Below are 22,050 nucleotides of genomic sequence, written 5' to 3'. Positions count from 1 at the left end.
GACATTGTGGATTTCTCATTTATGGAAATTTGTAGGACATCTGAGGCCACAACCTGTGAGCAAGAAACTACAGAAGAAATGTGGTGGACTTCCAGGATAGCAGAAAAACAGCAATAACAATAATAACAACAACAAAAATAATACTAGCTAAACTTGTACATAGATCAAGAGGCAGTCATTCGAATAGAACAAGGGGATTCCGTGTGGTTTAAATTCAGGAAAGGTGTGTATCAGGTTTGTATCCTTTCACTATACTTATTCAGTCTGTATGCTGAGCAAATAATCCAAAAAGCTGGACTATATGAAGAAGAACAGGGCATCAGGATTAGAGGAAGACTCATTAACAACCTGTGATATATGGATGACACGACCTTGCTTGCTGAAAGTGAAGAGGACTTGAAGCAATTACTGATGACGATCGAAGACCACAGCCTTCAGTATGGATTACACCTCAACATAAAGAAAACAAAAATCCTCACAACTGGGCCAATAAGCAACATCATGATAAACAGAGAAAATATTGAAGTTGTCAAGGATTTCACTTTACTTGGATCCACAATCAACACCCACGGAAGCATCAGTCAAGAAATCAAACGACCCATTGCATTGCGCGAATCTGCTGCAAAAGACCTCTTTAAGGTGTTAAAAAGCAAAGATGTCACCTTGAAGACTAAGGTGTGCCCGACCCAAGCCATGGTGTTTTCAGTCGCTTCATATGCATGGGAAAGTTGGACAATGAATAGGGAAGACCAAAGAATTGATGTCTTTGAATTATAGTGTTGGCGAATAATATTGAATATACTATGGACTGCCAAAAGAATTAACAAATCTGTCTTGGAAGAAGCACAGCCAGAATGCTTCTTAGAAGCAAGGATGGTGAGACTACATCTCACATACTTTGGACATGTTATCAGGAAGGATCAGTCCCTGGAGAAAGACATCATGCTTGGTAAAGTAGAAGGTCAGTGAACAAGAGGAAGACTCTCAATGAGATGGATTGACATAGTGGCTGCAACAATGGGCTCAAGCATAACAACGATTGTGAGAATGGCATAGGACCGGGCAGTGTTTCCTTTCGTACATAGGGTCGCTATGAGTCGGAACTGACTCAACAGCACCTGAAAACAACAACAAAATGTATTGAATTTTTACTATGCACTAGGCATGGTCCTAAGCACTTTAATCTTCAAACAATATTATGAAATGGGTACTATTATTTATCTTCATCATACAGGTGAGGAAACTGAGGCTAAGAGGTATTAAGTGACTTGCCTGCAGTGGCACAGCTGTTAAGTGTCAGAGCTGAGGTTCCATGTGATGGTAAAGCCTGCATTATTAGTGATACAATTGCTTGTCTAACATGCTAGGCAACTAAGTAGTCAGTCAGTTTGTTCTGTTCATTCTTGTATTTCATTTAGTTTAGGGTTTCTGAGGTATCCGCAGAGCCTGAAGTTGTATCTACAAGCATGGGGCTCTGGGACACCCAGGTGTAATGGCTCCATGGCGTGGTGCTTTCAACAGAGGGAGCTGACTGATTCCAGGAAGAGTTTTCTGAAGGAGGAGGACACAGTGTTGTAGAGGACAGGGGTCACTGCTGAAGTGACATAGAAAAGCATATTAGTCACCATGCAGAAGTAGTGATAGAAATCATAGACTGTGCTGGAAGAGAAACCCATAGAGCTTGGTTAGAGAACCTGTCATCTTCTCACAGCGTCCACCCCTTGCTCTGGTGAAGAATGTATTTGTCCTCCAAACAGTTAGGTGAGGAAGGAATGCTTTCTAGTAGAATGCATGATGTGAATTCAACAAACGTTCTGTCAACACCAGCTGCCCTTGGCTGATCCAGTCCACTCAGCCTCTATGATCCCAGGCCACCAGCTGTAGTTCCCAGGCATCTGCACAGTAAAAGCAACATCTGCTGATAGAGAAGTCCTTCCAGGCCACCGAGATCTTGGGAGTCCTGTACTGCTGGGTGTAGCCAAGCACAAGTGAAATACCAAGATGTGAAAGTCTTTCTGAGAATCCATGCTTCTTATTGCAGAGATTCTCTGGGGATGCAAAAGACTTTGCATGTGCACGTGTGTGTGGGGGGTGTTGGTAACTCCAGAGAATGTGGCACCTGTTGACACAGCTGTTTACCTGGAGGCTACATAGAATCTCTATTCTCTTGGATGTTTGACTCCCATTTATGATCAGGGACACAGTGCTTTTCAAATAGAGGATAATAAATTCTCTACTATTCTTCAACCATGTCATAAAAAGGTGTGCGTGTCCTGGTCTCTGTCTAAGGGGCCTTTGTTAGCCCATGGAATCATGGATCTGAGTCTTCCTCCCTCTTTCCTTCAGCATGGCCTTCTCCTCCCTAGCCTGTAGGCTTCCCTATCTCCTCAGGATGCCCACAATCCTGACTGACTACCACCAACAAGGCCACTCACTCACATGGCCTTATGAGTTCAGAGAGGTTTATAGATAATGTCCTGTTCCCCACCCCAAGCTGGGAGATTTTAAAGGTGCAGACCCAGATAGGACCAGCTGAAATGGAGGCCAGAGTTTCAGAGGACCCAGCAATGGCAACCCCAGGCCAAGCCCAATGGACCTGTTCACTGTGTGGGGAGCACTTACAACACACTTAACTCGGTCCACCTGTCATCAGTGATGTAGCAGTACATGAGCCTGTAGGCATGGTGCAGCAGTCAGCACACAACATACGCAGCCATGATGGTTCCTGCAGAAAAACTGGAGAGAGAGACACAGCAACAGACAGACAGCAAGCATGTCCTCAGTTATGTCAATTCCAGACAGGAAGATGCCAGAAGGTGACAACCACATTTCCCTGTAACTTTTTCCTGGGGTCTAAGGGTTGCAAGGGAACATTGAGGTTACTTAATACAACCCTTTCTGATTCTGTTCCCAAATTTTGCTTTTTCCTTTCTTCTGGGTAAATAGTCATTTCAACTAAGACCTGTACAATGGCACACTTCTATGACCTCCTTCTGGACACTAGAATATATTCCCAAATGATAGTTAGCTATTTCTACTTAGTATCTAACCTCATATACAACAAAACTTAAATGTCTTTTCTGTCTTACAAAACCTCTCCCTTCTCTATTACTTTTTCTGATTGATGGTACCACTGTCCATCTAGCACTAAAACCATTAACCAGTGTCTTCCTATTTTCTTCTTACTCTGTAAATCAAGCCTATAAAAAGTTTCTCCTTAGCATCTCTCCTCTCCATTCCTTCCTCCTGCCCTCCTCTGCTCCACACTATGAGGTCATTGTGTTCTCTCCACCGGTCTATGACAACAATCCCTCATTGGTCCCTTTGTCCCTAATCTTATAACCCTTCCATCCCTTCCTCCTACACCTATCCCAAAAAGCAATTCCATCCTCTAGTCCAGTGTGGTCCAGGGACTAGCAGCAATAGCATCAACTAGAGCTTGTTGGAAATTAAGCATCTTGGGCCCTCCACAAGCCTTCTGAATCTGAATCTCTGGGTGTGGGCTCCAGCAATCTCTGTGTTCCAACTCTCTGGATCATTCTTATGCACACTAAAGTTTGAGAACCACTGTATATGGTCCATCCTCCAAAGAGCTGTTGAGTGCAATATAGGTAAAGAGTAAATCCTTCCTGTCACTCCTGGGCATTGACTCTTTCAGTGACTACCCATTTGCTATAAGATGAAGCCCAGACACTTTTATGTGCTGATTTTGTATTACTTATCATAGAGCATTATACTTATCTCTTACATTACTGTTTTATGCACAAGACCGTGACCTTGATGAAAACAGATACCTACTAACTCTATCCTCCTAGATCTTAGTGTCTGAGTTACAACAGATACTTGGAGAGACCTTTGGTTTTTTTTTTTTTTTTTTGTGCCTTTTTGTTTCTTTCACAAGGCTAAGTTTACACAAACAAACCTGATCAGTGTTGCAGTGGGGAAAGTGGAGAGTTGGTGGGAAATGGACTTAGGGACCCAGAGAATCTGAGAGTCCACAATTCCAGATCTGAAGGCCCTTAAATATAAGCACTTTTCTTATTACTTCATACAGCCAGACTTCCTGAGAAGTAGCCAAGCATCTTCTTGCCTTTGTGTACTACACCTTGGAGCAGATCAGAGGTTTCATGTATAGCATTCTCGTTCCTTCCTTAATTATACTACTGAACCTTGCAGGAAGCCTGTTAGTGATTATAAAATTCCTTGGCTGCCCTTGAGGCATGGTGGAAATTAGGCCTAGAGAGAGGTAGTAACTTGTTCAAGGTCCCTCAGCCAGGGTTTGGTGGAGATGGGCGTAGGGCCCTGAGACCCTTTCTCTCAGGATGTGTTACAGAGGACTTAACTAAGAATCTGGATGCTGTGCTGGAGGCCATGGATCTGGCTGGATTCCTTGCATCTCACTGGTTGGCCTGGCCCGTCAGGGAAAGCATCTTCCTCCAAGTGCTGAAGCGAGAGAGACCCTCTTTGCTCATTAGCTCCAGGCGGTGGGGGGCAGAGTCATCTGGGGCAGAAGTGGATGGCATCTGGGAGCAGAGGGACACCAGGTGGTTCACAGTGACCCTGTTCAGGAAGCAGTTAGAGCCAAGGGGAGCACAAAGGGCACCAGTACATTCACCTGTAAAGGCAATTCCAAGGGTTATGGTGGTTCTATAAGGCAACTCAAGGGTTTGTGACTTTCTGGCCATAAAGCTGGGTCCAAGGGCCCAGGAATCTGGAGCAGCAGAAGAGGGTCACAGAAGGGTTAGAAGATAAAGTTGGGAGAATTCTCAGAAAATAAGGAGAAAGAAATGAAAATAGGAAAGAAAAGATAAGAAAATCTGGGATTAGTCTAGGATTTTCATCATCTAAATAATAGTGATTCCAGAAAAAAAAAATGAATAGAGAAAACAGAGGGTAGGAAATTATAAACACACACACACATTTAAGAAAACATCCCCAAAATGGAGGGATATGAGCTTCTAGATTGAAAGCCCCCCCTCCCCCAGCTGGGTGCCCAGAACAATGGAAGAAAACAGACCCACAGCAAGGCATGTCCTGGTGACTTTACCACCCCAGGGATCAAAAGACAATCGTAAAAGCTTCAGAAGAGATAAAACAAGTGATATACAAGGATGGGGAACCAGAATGATACAAGACTTCTTAAAAACAACAGTGGAAGCTAGAAAATAATGGAGCAATACTGTAAGATTTTGAGGAAAAATAGTTTCCACCTTAAAACTTTATACCCAGCCATATTATGACAAATGTGAGAATAAAATAAAAAAATCTTAAGACATAAAAATTCTTAATTTTTTTTTTTTTTACCTTCCACAGACCTTTCCTTGGGTCTCAGGAGATTACAACAGAATATGTTTCATTAAAAATAAAGTTATAGGCCAATAACTAGGGAGACCTGGCATTCAAAAATAAGGTCACCAACAGAGGATCGAAAAGAGGTTTACCGGAGTGACGGGAGGGAATTGCCAAGAAGACAGCTGTGCAGCAGGCCTGGGGAGAAGTCAGTCAGATTGGATCAAGGGTAGAGAGGGCTCTGGGAGATGACCGAAAAATAAGATGTGAAACTGGCAGATTATCTGATGGTTCTGAACACACTGAAATGGTATTTACACTTACCGGAGTGAGTTGAAAACCAATTAGAAATAGGTACATAGACAACTAACCAAAACCAAGCCAAACCCATTGCCGTCGAGTCGATTCTGACTCACAGACAGCTAAGCAAGTGAAAAAAAGATTATTATTAACTGCAAAGAAAATAAAAGCTGTATTGGAAAAGAAATATAATGAAAATATATGACATGACTCATCGGGGGAAAATGTTTACATAATAAGCTCAATAATATAAATACCGAACATAAATCTAACCAAATACCACTATGTAATCATACTGGAAGGATGGCGAGGGAAGTGTAAGTGTGTGAATGTGGTGTGTGGAGGTTTGCGGTGGGAAGGTAAGATAGCCAAATGCTCATTCTCTACAGTTAGAAGACAGTGGATACAATTTAAAACTTGGAAATAAACACACATGTTCATTACGAATATGTAAGCAGAGTAGCAACAGCTAAGAGTGGGTGGTAGTTCCCTTTAGACTAGAAAATATGAATCCATTGTGGCGGAAGGGGACTCTGTTTTACATTAGTAGCTTTGTATTATCATTTGGCATTTTTTGACTTATGAAAAACAAGTTTATTATATAATATCATATTTTTAAAAATGTATCCTTTTAAAAATTCAGAATACATGTGTGTTTTAGGTCTTTTCTTCATTACGTCTAAGGCTCTCCTACTCCTTTCCCTTTGCAAACATTTTTAAAAAGAAAAAGAACTGAACCATATTTTAATAACACTATACCAACCAACTTTACAATCAGTACAAAATATCTGAATTGGTGTTGCGCCTTTTAATGGAGTTACTACTTATGCTTTTTTTTTCCCCCAGTCTTAATGTATGTTCACAAATCAGCAGCACCGAGGGAAAAATAAAGCACTGTCCATGAAAATCATTTTAATTTGTTGCTGAACCAAAGTTTTGATCAATGACAACATACTTAATTACTATCAAATTGTAGCTTCCATACCAGTCGACAGAGATTGAAAGTAAAAATACATTCATACACTGATTATTAATCTTTGGAAGTTTTAAAATCTTTCTGTAAAAACTACATGGTTTTGTGCACTTTCAAAAACCATGAGAAATTTTCTTTGTCTAAGAACACTGATTAATATGGAAAGTGAATCAATTCACTTAGTAAGACACTAAAAAGAAAAGTTTGTCAAAAGAATCCTAATTTGAATCTGGTTATTTTGTTGTGCTAACATATATCGTGTGCTTCAAGTTAAACATTTTTTTATGGGCTATTTGTCAAATAATGCTGTTACAGTGAAAGGATTCACTACATACAATGTCAAATGCTTGCCCCTAGCACATTTCACAGCTTCAGCACTACAGACTGTTACTGAAAAAATGCATTGGTCAGTCCGAACCATGTCAAGTAAACTATGCAAGTAGTTTATTCACAACACAAATCTTGCTTAGCACTTTTTTTTTACCCAAGTCTAACTCCAAAATAGGTACAATCTGGAAGCCACTACCGCAGTCTGTGAAGAGTGGTGGGACGTGGCTACCAGACATTTTGAACATGTGGTCTGCAGGGTTCATTCCTATTGTCCACACCAGGTCCCAGCAGAAAGCTACAGTCAGCCTGAAGTGTGAGCAGCAGTGCACTTTCTATTCTGCTGCAGCTCAGAACCTGCCTGGAGGATTCTGGGAGTAGATGAGTATCCCATGCTGCTCTGTGGCTGTAATGTGCAGGATCCTCCAGGGAGGAGGAGGGTTAGGCTGAGAGGGCTCAGGGACCAGGGTCACAGGCAGGGGTAGCTCAGCTTTCCTATCAGCTGGTCCTGCTCATCCACAACAGCTGGGTATTTGCCTGTATTTTCTTTCTTTCAAAGTAATTTTGATAGATTTCTTTTTAGTTTAACTGTTGTTATTTAATTGATGCTGCATTCATTCTTGTTGAAGTTTGATGAAATTATATTTCCTAAGATTATGTCCTTCAAATAGATTATTTTAGTATAATTCTTATGAATACATAATTTCCACTTCATTGAATCATCTAGAATTAGATAGTCTAAGTATCATATTTTGATCGAAATAAAATATTCACTATTACTTAAGCTACAATTGAACTTTGACATGCGCATGTGAAGGCATGTGAAATGAACAAAAAAAAATTTTTTTTCTATATGCTATGGACTATTTTTGGAGCCCTGGTGGCGCAGTGGTTAAGAGTTTGGCTGCTAACAAAAAGGGCAGCAGTTCAAATCCACCAGCCACTCCTTGGAAACCCTATGGGGCAGTTCTACTCTATTCTATAGGGTCGCTATGAGTCGGAATCGACTTGATGGCAACGAGTTTGGTGTGGGGTTTATGGGCTATTGTTTTTTAAAATAGCATATAAGCCCACCTCCAAACCAAAACAACAGTGATACCCCCAGCTGAACATTAATATTTTTGTTAGTTTAGCCTAAATTCATGGATTAACTTAGAGGAGAGTTGACATTTTTCAACCATTTATTTCTTGTTTTGTAATTATTTTTTGACTTTTGTTATTTTGTTTAGTATATTCTTTGTTGTTTGAATGTTTTGAAATTTTTTTACAGGAAAAATTAAAGTTTTCCCTTTAAAAAGATCAGTGAGAGCAAGGCATTATTATAATTCCCACCCTACATATGTGGAAACTAAGATAAAAAACCTTCTTCTTGGCACATAACTGGGCCAGAGCAGCCTCAAGCCCAGGTTGTCTGCTCCCCGTTCCACTAGTTCCACCACCCCACGCGGGACCTGAGATGAACACTAAGAAAAGGTGGGAATCACTTTCAGAAAAGGCTTTTCAAAAGGACCATAAATGCCTTACCTCACATGCTGAGAGAATTCAGAAGAGAGGGGAGAGAGCCCCGGGTGTCGGGGCATTGGGAGAAGGCTTTAGGTGAGAGCTTCACTTTGAATGATAAGAAATTTGGAAAGGGAGAGAGCAGAGAAAATGTCTTTCAACTTAAATGCCAGAAAATACTAGGTTAGGTACGTGTGAGGACAGGAGTTACGGGCCCTGCCTGGGGGAGGCAAGACTGAGGGAGGAGAGGTTGGGATAATAATAAGGAAATGAGGCTAGAAGCCTGAGCAGGGTCCCCAAAAGAGATCCGGAGTGTCTTCCCCTTCCCTATCCGACCTCTGGAGAGGGCCACAGGAATCCTGCTCTCGATTCACCTGGGGAGTTTGTTTGAATGCTGCCTCTGGGGCCCACTGAATCAGAAGCCAGTATGGGTCATGGAATCTGAATTTGTAACAAACTCCCCAGGTAATTTTTATACCCAGCAAAGTTTGAGCACCACTCATGTATGAGTGGTAGGAGCATAGACTTTCAGAGTCAACCTTGAATTCATATCTGGACTTCTCTTATTGTTTCACTTTGGCCAAGTCTATACCCACGTCTTCTGTAAAATGAGGCCAATGACCCAAGTTTCGGGATGGTTGGAGTATCAGAGGTGAAAACACAGGCCAAGCCCTCCTTTCCTCCCTCGCTCCTCCCCGTATCAGCTGTTCTGGAGGAGCCGTCTTGCCATTACCTGGATGAAGACTTGGAGCCTGATGTGGCTCACTAGCACGGAGCACACGCGCGAGGCGGTCTCCGACTCCTCGCTCACCGTCTCCAGCTCGTGCTTCTGCCCCATGATGACTGCTATGGGCAGGGCGAGGCCAAGCGAGGGGACCCAGACCAGCAAGAGCAGGCTCCGGGGCCTGCGGGTGTCAGCAGGCGGCGGGCGCGCAGGGGTCGGCCCACAGCCGGGCAGTGCTCGGCGCTCAGGCTGGCCACACTGACGACCGTGTCGTCGACGCACAGCTGGCGCACGAAGTACCAACCGCGGCAGCCCGGGTCGCCGAAGACCCTGGGGTAGTGGAACAACACGAGGCTGTGGAGCTCCATAGGGAAACTGACCAGCAGCAGCAGCCACAGGACGGGGAGCGCCAGGCTGAGCACGTTAGTGCAGGCGACCCGGGGTCTGGCCAGCACCTTCAGCACCACGTGGCCGGACAGCGCATTCCCCGCCGTGCGCAGAGCAAAGGTGAGCGAGTACAGCGCAGTGAAGAGCACCTTGGCGCAGAGGCGCGTGTCCCCTCCCAGCCGGGCGTCCAGGCTCAGCATTGCGCTGCGGGTGGCTCTCGGGGACCGCGGACTGCTAGCCTCGGTCTCCGTTCCTGCCCAAGGCCTGCGCTACCTCCCTGAAACTTAAGTTCTCTCTCACTGCCCGGGAGACTGGGGTCAGCGAGAGCGTCCTTCTCGGTGGGAACCTCCAGAACTGGGAAGACACGCCCTCTGAATGGTCCCCCTGAGCAAACGCGGGATCATGCCTGTTGGTGGTGTTCACCTTTTTCTGTTCAGTTCAATCCAAGAAAGCACGCGCTGGGTGGAAAGTGGACTCTTTTTGGGGCCAAACAGACATGAATTGGAAGGGACTCTACCATTTGCTAGCTCTGTGACTTTGGGCAAGTTTTTTTAACCTATCTGAAACTATACCTGCAACTGTAAAATATTATCCACATTTCAGAATTTCTGCGAAGATTAAATGAGCGAATCTGTGACAGCTCCTGACCTGCAGCATAACCAGGGGTCTAGAGTGTACTATGTGCCTAGGCCTGTGCGCTTCACGCTCCTACGATCTGTTGTGGGCACCCCTTCTGGGAGGACTTCCTTGCAGTTCCTTTTCTCTCAAGGAAGTTTCCAGAGATGGCTTGGAAAGGAATTGCACTTAAACACTGTCAAAGACCAGGGATTTCTACTCTGTTAAAATAAAAGCAAAGAGATTTATTGAAGGCTTGAGACAGTTCAAACCCAAAACATGCTCAGTTTGCAAAGTGAAACCAAGCACTCTGCCTTTCTGGAAACAAAGTTGAGCTTTTATCCATAAAAACATGACTAATTCTATGAACATTTCAAAATCAGCTCTTTCTTCATATCAGTTTCTTATCTCTTTCCAGAAGACCAGCTGTGCAAAGCAATTGTGTCTGAGGACATTGCATTTTCATCATATGCTTCCTAGAACATTCTGAGTACATACTTTTCTGTCCCCTTCCCCTGCTTACTCAGAGTGATTTGGGTTAATCTTTTATTCAGAGCTCTCCCTGCATGCTTTTAGATATGGAGCCAGCCCACATCTCTCAAGAACAGGGGGCAATTTTTGTAAACATTCTTTCTGAGAGGAGTTGCTGTTCTGCCTCCCTCATCTTCTCTGAGTCAGTGCAGAGTAACCCATTACTGTGAGCTCAGCTTGGCCGCCTCTTACTTTTTTCAGGTCTGAACAAAATGGAGTTCAGCCTGTATCCTGGGTAGAAGCCCCTCCTATGCCAAGCCCCCAGATTTTGGGGGGTTTCTTCCACAACACTCGGCAGATGTTATACTTCTTTCTAAAGGGCTTTTCAGTGCTTAACAAATATCCCTAAGGAATCCCTTTTTACTGACAGATAAATCCTCATGGTATCATGATTTCTCCCAAGCCTTTGAGAATGTCGTTCTCATGTAGCAGTGAGAGGAGAGGAAAAGGAGTGTGTTTAGCATGTTTTAAAGCTTTTCATTGGCCTCTTTCCTGAACTCATAGAGGACTCCAGAACTTTAGAGCTGAAAGACCCTCCAGAGGTCCTCTCTTCTTACCCTGACAACCCTGGCATTTATTGGGGAAGAACTGGAATTAGAACCAGGTCCTCTGATTTTTTTTTTTTTTTTTTTTTTTACTTCAGTTAAGTTGTTATGACCCAATCAATGATAATTACTTTAATCTTCCATATGGTTATGTAACCATACTCCAACTGAAATTAAGCTTACATAAATTTACTTTTACTATACTCTTACCCTGGAAGGTTTTTGAGGCTGGGTATGTGACTGGAAACATTAATATGATAACTTTATTAAATAGCTACACAAGAAATAATAGAGATCAATAATCAACAGGGCTGAATTCATGGGCATGCATCCTGTACAATTGCATAGGACCCCTTTCTTAAAAGGCCAGGGGGTCTCTGATGCCAGGATCCTGGATTTTTCCTTGCTTTGTATGTCCCGGTTCCTGACCTTCTCGCCTGTTGCATGCAAGGTTCCATCAAATGGGTCTCCAGTTCCTGGGAGGTTTTTGGTACTGGTGCCAGCAAATGACCTGGAGAGATTATTTGTTAGATGCACACTTGAATTCTGCCTCCCTCTTCCCCTTTTAAGGACCATGTGATTATGTCAGATTCACCTAAATAACATAGGAAGTACAGAGGCTGAAATGAGAAGGAGAGATGCCAGGCATGGTCCAGTTCTGAAGTGGCAAAGACTGGTAGGAGAAGAGGGCCTGGGGTAACTTTTCAGGTTATTGTTTAGAGATAATCCAGGACAATCTCCCTGTTTTAAAGTCAGCTGACTAGCAACCTTAATTCCATCTGCAACCTTAATTCTCCCCCACTATGTAATGTGGCGGAAGAAGTAATGTACGTCACATAGCGCATTCATAGGTTCCAGGGATTAGGATGTGACTATCTTTTGGGGGGAGCATTTTTCTGCCTACCACACTTGGGCTCAGGTTCTTGCTCCCTCTCCTACCCCTCTGCCAACCCAAGGGTGGTAATGGCCCTTCCCTTTTGCTGGCCCCAGGGTGCTTCACCATTCCTTGGTGGTTTTCTCAACCCTGCCCATATCCTTGTAAATTGTCCCTTCATTAAACCTCTCTCCAGTACCCATCGGAGTGTGCCATCTGTTTTCTGCTGGGACTTTGATTGATATAGTGCACACGCATTTGTGTGTGTAATCATGGGTGTATGTGTACACATGTGTATGTGCACAAATGTGCTGACATCTGAATGATCCTGATCAGTGAAAATAGGTAGGATGCTACTGATTAAGAAATCACTTACTTTCCCCATAGTGCCCCTCACTGAAGTTACAGCATGTTTGAATTTATGTAACATTGCTAAGCCAGTGTCAGGGCTATTTTGTTTAAGTCACAGTCACTGTCTACCTTATTGCTGGGATTTCTGATTCGACTTTTTTTTTCCTTCCAGATACAAAAATACACATATCTCAGAGCACACTGCTGAACCGTCAGGATTTGAATACAATATTGCTGCCCTCTCTACCCATCTACCACAAGAAACTAATAAGACAAACAGGCATTTTGCTACTTTTGCTTACAAAGGAAAATTATCTATCAATAAATTCCATAGGCATGGATGATGGCTGGCTCCTGTGCCCATAACATGGTATATTAACATGGTATATTATTTGCTTTGTAAGTCATTAGTGATTTAAAACCTGATGGAGATCTTTTTTTCACACTGTGTGCTCAGCACTGTGTGAGGTACTATTGGTGCTAAAGATGAGTGAGTTGTAGACCCTACCCTTAGGGAGTCCATATGATGGTTGGGATGATGAGACACAGACTCACAGACGACTAACCTTCCCTGACATACTCTCAGTATCAAATAAGGGAATTGAACTGTGAGGGCTATGTCTAAATTCCATTTTCTCCTCGCCAAGTGAGTCTCTCTGAACCTCAGTTTCCTCTTCTGGGAAACGGTAACACCTAACCTTTAGGATCACCAACCAACCATTTGTTAGTTCTGTAGTGGCTTGCATGTTGCTATGATGCTGGAAGCTATGCCACCGGTATTTCAAATAGCAGCAGGTCACCTCTGGTGGACTGGTCTCAGTGGAGCTTCCAGACTAAGACAGACTGGGAAGAAAGGCCTGGCAATGTACTTCCAAAATTAGCCAGTGAAAACCCTATGGATCACAAGAAAATATTGTTCGATACCGTGCTAGAAGATGAGCCCCCTAGATTGGAAAGCATTTAAAATATACAGTATTTACACCAATGGACTCGAGCATAACAATGATGGTGAAGATGGAGTAGGACTGAGCAATGTTTCCTTCAGTTGTCCATGGAGTCACAATGAGTTGGATAGCTGACTTGATGGCAACTAAAAACAGCAACAACTTTGAAGAATATTGTGAGAATTAAACACAATATGTGTAAGGAAAGCACTTGGCCCATAGAAGGAGCTCGGAAATGTTGGTCCCCAGCCTCTCACTCTTTTCCCTCAGAGGTCAAAGGGAGGAGGAACCATGGCGGAGTGGAGAGATCAAGGAAGGTTTCATGGAAGAAGTTGGGTTTGATCTGGGCCTTGAAGGTGGAAGAATTTGGAAAGGAAGAGAGGAAGAGAAAAGCATTCCAGGAAGGACTCAGCATGAAGTAAGATTTAGAAATGAGAAACTACTCAGTACACTTGGGGGCTTCATAAGTGACCCCCAGATATTGAGTCTAGTTGCCGAGTGGGAGAGGTAGATCCCCTGTGGATCCTCAGCAGCTATATAGTTACAGTGGGAATATTTTAGGGAAGTTCAGCTTGTTCCTGGCCGTGGTCACTAGGGGCAGCAATGGAGTATTCTGGAGGTCTATTGTAGGAAAAGTGGGAGAGTCTATGGCTGATGGTAGTCCAAAATAAACGGAGGCTCAGTTTCTTCATCTGTAAAATGGAGCTATTACTGCCTCCCTGAAAGTTGTCGTGAGGACTTATAGTTGCTAACATTTATTGAGGGCTCAGTACATGCTAGGATCTCTGGTGGCACAGTGGTTAAGCACTTGGCTGCTAACTGAAAGGTCGGCGATTTGAACCCACCAGTGGCTCCATGGGAAAAAGATGTGACAATCTGCTCCTGTAAAGATTTACAGTCTTGGAAACCCTATGGGGCAGTTCTGCTCTACGCTATAGGGTTGCTAAGAGTTGGAGTCTACTCGATGGCAATCGGTTTGGTTTTGGGTTTTAACACGTGCCAGGCACCATATCAAGGACTTGACAGCATGTCATCTTGTGCTCGCTACAATGACCCTATGAGGGAGACAGTCTATTTTTATGCCCATTTTTCCCAGATAAGGAGTTAATTAGAGTTGGTTAAGTCATTCGCCCAGAGCCTCACCAGCTTCTAAGGGGCAGAGTCAGAGTTTGAGCCCAGGTTTGTCTGACTCCAGAGCATGAGCTTTAACCACTGTGCTGAGCTTCTGTTGTTGTTGTTGTTGTTAGGTGCCGTTGAGTTGGTTCAGACTCATAGTGACCCTGTGTACAACAGAACAAAACACTGCCCGGTCCTGCACCATCCTCACAATTGTTGTTATACTTGAGCCCATTGTTGCAGCCACTATGTCAATCCATCTTGTTGAGGGTTTTCCTCTTTTTCGATGACCCTCTACTTTACCAAGCATGATATCGTTCTCCAGGGACTGGTCTCTCTTGAAACATGTCCAAAGTATGTGAGACCAAGTCTCATCATCTTCCCTTCTAATGAGCATTCTGGCTGTACTTCTTCCAAGACAGATGTGTTCATTCTTCTGGCAGGCCGTGGTATATTCAATATTCTTTGCCAACACCATAATTCAAAGCCGTCGATTCTTCTTTGGTCTTCCTTAATCATTATCCAGCTTTCACATGCATATGAGGCAATTTAAAATACCATGGCTTGGGTCAGGTGCACCTTAGTCTTCAAGGTGACATCTTTGCTTTTTAACACTTTAAAGAGATCTTTTGCAGCAGATTTGCCCAATGCAATCCATCTTTTGATTTCTTAACTGCTGCTTCCATGGGCGTTGATTGTGAATCCAAGTAAAATGAAATCCTCGACAACTTCAATCTTTCCTCCGTTTAACATGATGTTGCTTATTGGTCCGGTTGTGAGGATTTTTGTTTTCTTTATATGCTGAGCTTCTAGAGTTCCATAAATACTTACTTCCCCATCCCCCTGTTACCCAGATGCACCAGCCAAACTAGTGCTGGCCTTCAGCAGCCTGACATGGCAGTGTGACACACATCAAGCCCTGTCTCCAACACTCCTGTGAACTTTTGCCAGGGCACACTGCCAACAGGGGTGTGAAATGACACCGCGGGCTTGGAGCTCTGAATCACAGAGCTCAGACGCAGCCCGCCCCTGCCCCCCACTTTGTTTCGTCTGTTCCTTCTTAATCAAATGCAGTGGCTTCTGTGACGTGCTTACTTTCAGAGCACTTACTGCCGGTACATACACGGTGCTTCTGTAAGATTTCTGGCTAAATGCTAAATATGACCAGGTATAACTACCCACAATATTATCACTCGTTGGTCATGAGGTTCTTAAAATATCCTGACAGGCGAATTAAAAATAGAGTGGTGGCTGCTCAATGCAGTAGAAGTGTCTTAAAATGTTGTTGTTTTCTCCCTTAAACTTAGGGTACTTTCAAGGCACTCAGGAGGTAGGAGCTATTCCCAGGGGAGGGGGAGCCACCCAGTGCTGAGGCTGTGAGTGTTGTCCTTTCTGTGCTCTTCCAGGGTCAAGGCAGGGGTATCAACATCCTAGTGGCCAGGATCATGGCATAGTGACCTGGGAATGTGGAGCCTGGGATCAGGTACCACAATGCCCCTTACCAGACGAGTCACACTGGAGAAGTCACTGACCTCCAAATTTATAAAGTGAGGGTTGTTGCTGTCATGTGGTATCAAGTGCATTCTAACTCATAGAGATCCCATGTGACAGAGTAGAACTGCCCCGCAGGGTTTCCTAGGCTGCAATCTCTACGGGAGCAGATCGCCAAATCTTTCTCTTGTGGAATGGCTGGTGGGTTTGAATCACTGACCTTTTGGTTAGAAACTAAGTGCTCATCCATTGTGCCACCAGGTCTCCTTAAAAAATGAGGGTAACTATGCTTATTTCATTAGATAAAGAAAGCCAGACACTTGACATATATTTTCCCATTTAATTTTCAAAACAAGCCTGGATAGACCATTTTTCCCCCTAAGCTGTGCTATATAACTAGATACAACTGAGAAAATTTCCAGTAAAAATTGTATAGAGTGTCATTTTAATGGAAAGAAAATAAGGAAACTAAGAGTGCATATCGCGGTTGGAAGAGAAAGCGGTGCTATGGTGTGGGCGCCACGGGAGGGAGGGCCTCGGCACACCGGGAAGATTAGGTGATGCTCAGTAGGAAGCACTTGATTTTCTGTGGTGCTTGCAGCTTTGGGGCCCGTCTCTCAGGTCAATGCCCTCATTTGAAGGTAATGACAAAGAGGAGCCTGCAAAGAAAACAGAGAAGGCCAGGTTGGGGAGGAAGGAGGAGAACCAGGAGTGGTACTTCATGGTGCCAACAGAGGAATCGAGCTTAAAGAAGTCAGGAGGTAGTTGTTGTGTCACAGGCTGCAGGGACATGGAGGAGGTGAGGCCTGGGAAAGCATCTGGTAAGGGTTGAGTCAGGAGACCAACTTATCACTTTACCAAGTTTTGTCTCCAACATCTCTCTCTGACCAGATCCTGGGCCTCTTCCCACTAGCCTCTTCGTCAGCCTCCAACATGCTCAAATTTCAATATTCTAAAATCCTCTCCTGTATCCTTGTTATGCACTTGAAGTATCACCCTTTCTCTCTCTGTATTAACTTGCAAAATCCTCTCCTCGGTCCCTGTCAAACCAGATCACAGCCTCATGCCCACTCTTGCAGTTTGCCCTCTGCTCTCAGCCTGGCCCAGAAACTGCCCTAGTGACATGCCCTTCTCCCACCCTGGCACAAGTCTCTTTAAAAGTTAGCTCATCTGGGCCCAGCACCATCACCTTTTTAGAAAGAATCCAAAGCTCATGGAAAGACTAGAATTAGATTAAGAAATCTAATTAGAAACCAAAAATGACCTACATAAATGGAAACACATACCATGCGAATGGATAGGTAGACTCGACATTGTGAAAATGTCAATTCTACCCAAAGCAATCTACAAATACAATGCAATCCCAATCCAAACACCGACAGCGTTCTTTAATGAGATGGAAAAACTAATCCTTAACTTTATATGGAAAGGAAAGAGGCCTCAGATGAGTAACACATTATTGTAGAAGAAGAACCAAGTAGGAAGCCTTGCACTACCTGACCTCAGAACCTACTATACAGTGACGGTAGTCAAAACAGCCTAGTACTGGTACAACAACAGACACATTGACCAATGGAACAGAAGCAAGAACCCAGATGTAAATCCATCCACCTGTGATCACCTGATCTTGGACAAAGTCCCAAAGAACATCAAATGGGGAAAAGACAATCTTTTTAACAAATGGTGCTGGCAAAACTGGATGTCCATCTGCAAAAAAAAGAAACAGGACCTGTACTTCATACCATACACAAAAGCTCATTCAAAATAGATCAAAGACCTAAATATAAATCCCAAAACTATAAAGATCATGGAATTAAAAATAGGGTCAACACTAGAGGCCCTAATATGCAGCATAAATAGGATACAAACCATAACTAACAATACACAAACACCAGAAGATAAGCTAGATTACTGGAATCTTCTAAAAATTAAACACACATTCATCAAAAGAGTTCACCAAAAGAGTAAAAAGAGAACTTACAGACTGGGAAAAAATTTTTGGCCATGACATATCCAACAAAGTTCTAATCTCTAAAAGCTATAGGAAAATCCAACACCTGTACAAAAAAAAGTTAAATAATCCAGTTAAAAAATGGGCAAAGGATATGGACACTGCACTAAAAAAGACATTCAGGCAGCTAACGGACACATGAGGAAACGCTTGTGATCACTAGCTAGTAAAGATATGCAAATTAAAACTACAATGAGATACCATCTCACCCCAGCATTACTGGCATGAATCAACAAAACAGAAAACAACAAATGTTGGAGAGGCTATGGGGAGATTGGAACACTTATGCACTGCCGGTGGGAATGCAAAATTGTATAACCATTCTGGAAAACGATATGGAGCTTCCTTAAAAAACTAGAAATAGAAATACCACACGATCCAGCAATCCCACTCCTAGGAATATATCCTAGACCAATAAGAGCCATCACATGAATAGACATATGCACACCCAAGTTCACTGCAGCATTATTCACAACAGCAAAAAGATGGAAACAACCTAAGTGCACATCGACAGATGAATGGATAAACTAACCATGGTACATACACACAATGGAATACTACTCAACAATAAAGAATAATGATGAATCTGAGAAACATCTCACAACATGGATGAATCTGGAGGGCATTATGCTGAGTAAAATAAGTGAATCACAAAAGGACAAATACTGTATGAGACCACTATTATAAAAACTCATGAAAAGGTTTCCACACAGAAAGAAACAATCTTTGAGGGTTACGAGGGAGGGGAGGGGTGAGGAGGGAAAAATACTAACTAGACAATAGATAAGTGGTAACTTTGGTGAAGGGTAAGACAGTACACAATACTGGGGAAGCCAGCACAACTTGACCAAGGCAAAGTCATAGAAGCTTCATAGACACATCCTAAACTCCTATAGGGACCAAGTTACTGGGCTGAAGGCTAGGGACCATGGTTTTGGAGGAAATCTAGCTCAACTGGCCTAACATAGATTATAAGGAAAATGTTCTACATCCTACTTTGGTGAGTAGCCTCTGGGGTCTTAAAAGATTGTGAGCAGCCATCTAAAATACCTCTACTGGTCCCACCCCATCTGGAACAAGGAAGAATGAAGAAAACCAAAGACACAAGGGAAAGATTAGTCCAAAGGACTAATGGACCACAATGACCACAGCCTCCACCAGACTGAATCCAGCACAACTAGATGGTGCCCAGCTACCACCATCAAGTGCTCTGACAGGGATCACAACAGAGGTTCCCAGACAGAGGTGGAGAAAAATGTAGAACAAAATTCAAACTCACAGTAAAATACCAGACTTACTGTTCTGACAGAGACTGAAGAAACCCCTAGGGTATGGCCCCTGGACACCCCTTTAACTCAGTACTGAAGTCACTCCTGAGGCTCACCCTTTAACCAAAGATTAGACTGGCCCATAAAACAAACAATAATACACATAGCCCAACCATGTATACGAGATTAAATGGGCACACCAGCCCAAAGCAAAGACAAGAAGGCAGGAGGGGACAGGAAAGCTGGACAAACGGAAATGGGGAACCCAACGCTGAGAAGGGGAGAGTGCTGACAAGTTGAGAGTTGGCAACCAATGTCACAAAATAATGTGTATTAATTGTTTAATGAGAAACTAATTTGTTCTGTAAACCTTCACCTAAAGCATAATAATAAAAAAAAAGGAACCTAATTAGATCTAATTAATTGGTTAGCCATGCTTTGCTGCTTCCTGGCTTTGTGACTTACGGCCAGTTATTTAGCTTCTGTTTTCTGTCTGTAACCTTATAGGGTTGTTGTGAAAATTATATACAATAAAGCATCTTAGATGCTTAGCACGGTTTCTGGTATGGAGTGTACCCACTGCCATCAAGTCAACTCTGACTCATAGCGACCATATAGGACAGACTGGACGGCCCCCATTGGGTTTCTAAGGCTGTGATACTTACAGAAGCAGATTGGCACATCTTCCTCCCTCGGAGAAGCTGGTGGGTTTGAACTGCAGACCTTTTCATTAGCAGCCGAGCACTTAACCATTGTGCCACCAAGCATCCGGGTATGGAGTATTAAAAAAAAAACACAAACCAAACCCACTCCATCAAGTCGATTCCAAGGCTGTAAATCTCTAGCAGATTACCACATGTTTCTCTTGCAGAGCCACTGGTGGTTTCAAACTGCCGACCTCGGTTAGCGGCTGAGGGCTTTAACCACTATGTCATCAGGGCTCCTGGTATAGGGTGTATGGGGTACGTACTCACACAGGGAGAGCTCTAAGCAATGACTGGTGCTGGGGACCACAATGAAGCTGACAATGATGACACCCCCACGCCCCAGCAGGAAGCCCCCCCCACCCAGGGCTGTGTGGGGAATGTAGTGCTGACCACAAACCAGGGTGGATTATCCAATAGTAACTCAAGGTAAGCACTGTGCTTACCTTGCTTACCAGATCATCTGTAGTGAATGTGGTGAAACCCATGTGAAATTGTTCACTACAGATTCTAAGTAAGCACAAGTAAGCCCATGCTTACCTTGTTTATTGGGTAATCCGCCCCTGCCACGAACCCACTTTCCCTGATTCACTGAATGGTACTGAGGCAGTGAGTTGACAAATAAACGATTCTCAGTAGCTTTGTGGGGAAGTAGTAGTAGAGGTAAAGTGAGCATATTGTTACATACGAAGCCTTTTGCACAGTTGCTGGCACTCAGCATGTGAGGACGGTCTCTTTCTTAACACCTCTTCCAATCAAACCCCCTTTGGAGACAGAACACTGGGTTTGAGTCCCAGTTCTAACACTCAGAGCTTCGTGACCTTGGGGAAGTTAATTACCTCTTTAAGCCTTATTCATAATACCTGCCTCAGAGAGTGCTCGTGGGGAGATAATGAATATCAAGCACCCAATTGTTGGCCACTGGGTATTTGCCTCCCCTCACCTAGTTCCCCTTACACAAATTTTATAGAAACGGGCATCATCTGGAAAGCTTTGCATCCTTCAGGCAACTTTTCAACAGACCACCTGGAGGTGTCTCCTTGTTGTATGGTGGCCAGGCCCCAGGTGGGAGAGCATTTGCAGTTCAACACTCTGCTCTTTTCCTGAATCTTGTGACTTGGCCGAGGCTCCCGCGGGCTCGGGTGTAAAGGGAAGTGCTGCCTGCTTGGGCTCCGGTGTCACCCAGCCTCCCAGCTCCTCAACAGGCGAAATTAGCTGCTCTCTCTTGCCTGCAGGACATTCTTCCCCTGGTGCTCGGTAAGAAGACTGCAGGCTCTGCAGGATCGACAGACGGACAGCAGCCAACATCCCCCCAACCGCGCCATGGAGGAGCAGGAGCGCCTCTGTGGCTCTACTTGGGAACGCCCACAGGAGAAGAACCCCCCGGATTCAGCGTGGTCGTGGGTAAGGTCCGCACGTGACCGTGTGCAAACATGGCGTTTGCTTTCCTTCCTTCCACCCCCAGCTGCCTGAGCGCTGAGGGGACCTGTCGGATCACTTGCGCCCAGGGATGGGTCTGGGATGTCTGTACTTAAGAGTCTCACTGAGGACCGATTCATGCATTCATGTTTTCTTCTAATTAATGCTGCAGCTAGCTTGCTCCTCGGGGGCTCCTGCTATGGAGGCTGCATTTCTAGAGGAGGTTTTAGAACTTATTCAAGAATTAAAGGCTTTTTTTTTCCCTTTGCCTTTGATGATAAATGAATAAACATTGCATTGATCCTCAAAACAGGGACCCAGGGTTTTTTGAGGGCCCCCTGCTTGTCAGGCACATTGCTGGGAACTCATGTCTTGCATGCAGGAGGAGGAGAGGTTCGGGGTGGCCGTGAGGCGCCTAAATAGTCATTTAACCAGCGTTTCTCAGATGATGAGGTGAGACTCCATTGGAATCTGGAGGCAGTGACTGCACCATACTGCCTTCTAAGATCTCATCCTAGATGCCAGGGGTTTGGGGGGGCGGGTGGAAGAGTAGCTATTTTCACTGAAAACCCCAAGGGAGGAGTGGAGGGTGTTCAGATAACCCTAAGTGGCAGTGAGTGCCGAGGGTCCGGCCTGGGCTACAACTCAGGGCCTTGCTGATTTTTCCAAACAAAGGCAGGG

General features: G+C 44.1%; 1 protein-coding gene across 1 annotated transcript; it reads right to left on the bottom strand.

Annotated features, from left to right (window-relative positions):
• Nucleotides 1–1,514: 1,514 nt before the first annotated feature.
• Nucleotides 1,515–21,258, bottom strand: NTSR2 (neurotensin receptor 2). The gene is given in 8 exon segments (XM_004373097.2): nt 1,515–1,659; nt 2,635–2,725; nt 4,344–4,403; nt 4,406–4,573; nt 4,576–4,615; nt 9,123–9,298; nt 9,301–9,753; nt 21,180–21,258. Coding segments are annotated over 8 exon segments (1,212 nt in total).
• Between the last annotated feature and the right edge of the window lie 792 nt (nt 21,259–22,050).

Source organism: Trichechus manatus, unplaced genomic scaffold (assembly GCF_000243295.1).
Source record: "Trichechus manatus latirostris isolate Lorelei unplaced genomic scaffold, TriManLat1.0 scaffold00023, whole genome shotgun sequence".
Classification (NCBI taxonomy): domain Eukaryota; kingdom Metazoa; phylum Chordata; class Mammalia; order Sirenia; family Trichechidae; genus Trichechus; species Trichechus manatus.
Note: the sequence above shows the minus strand (reverse complement) of the source record. Positions and strands in the feature narration are given on the sequence as shown.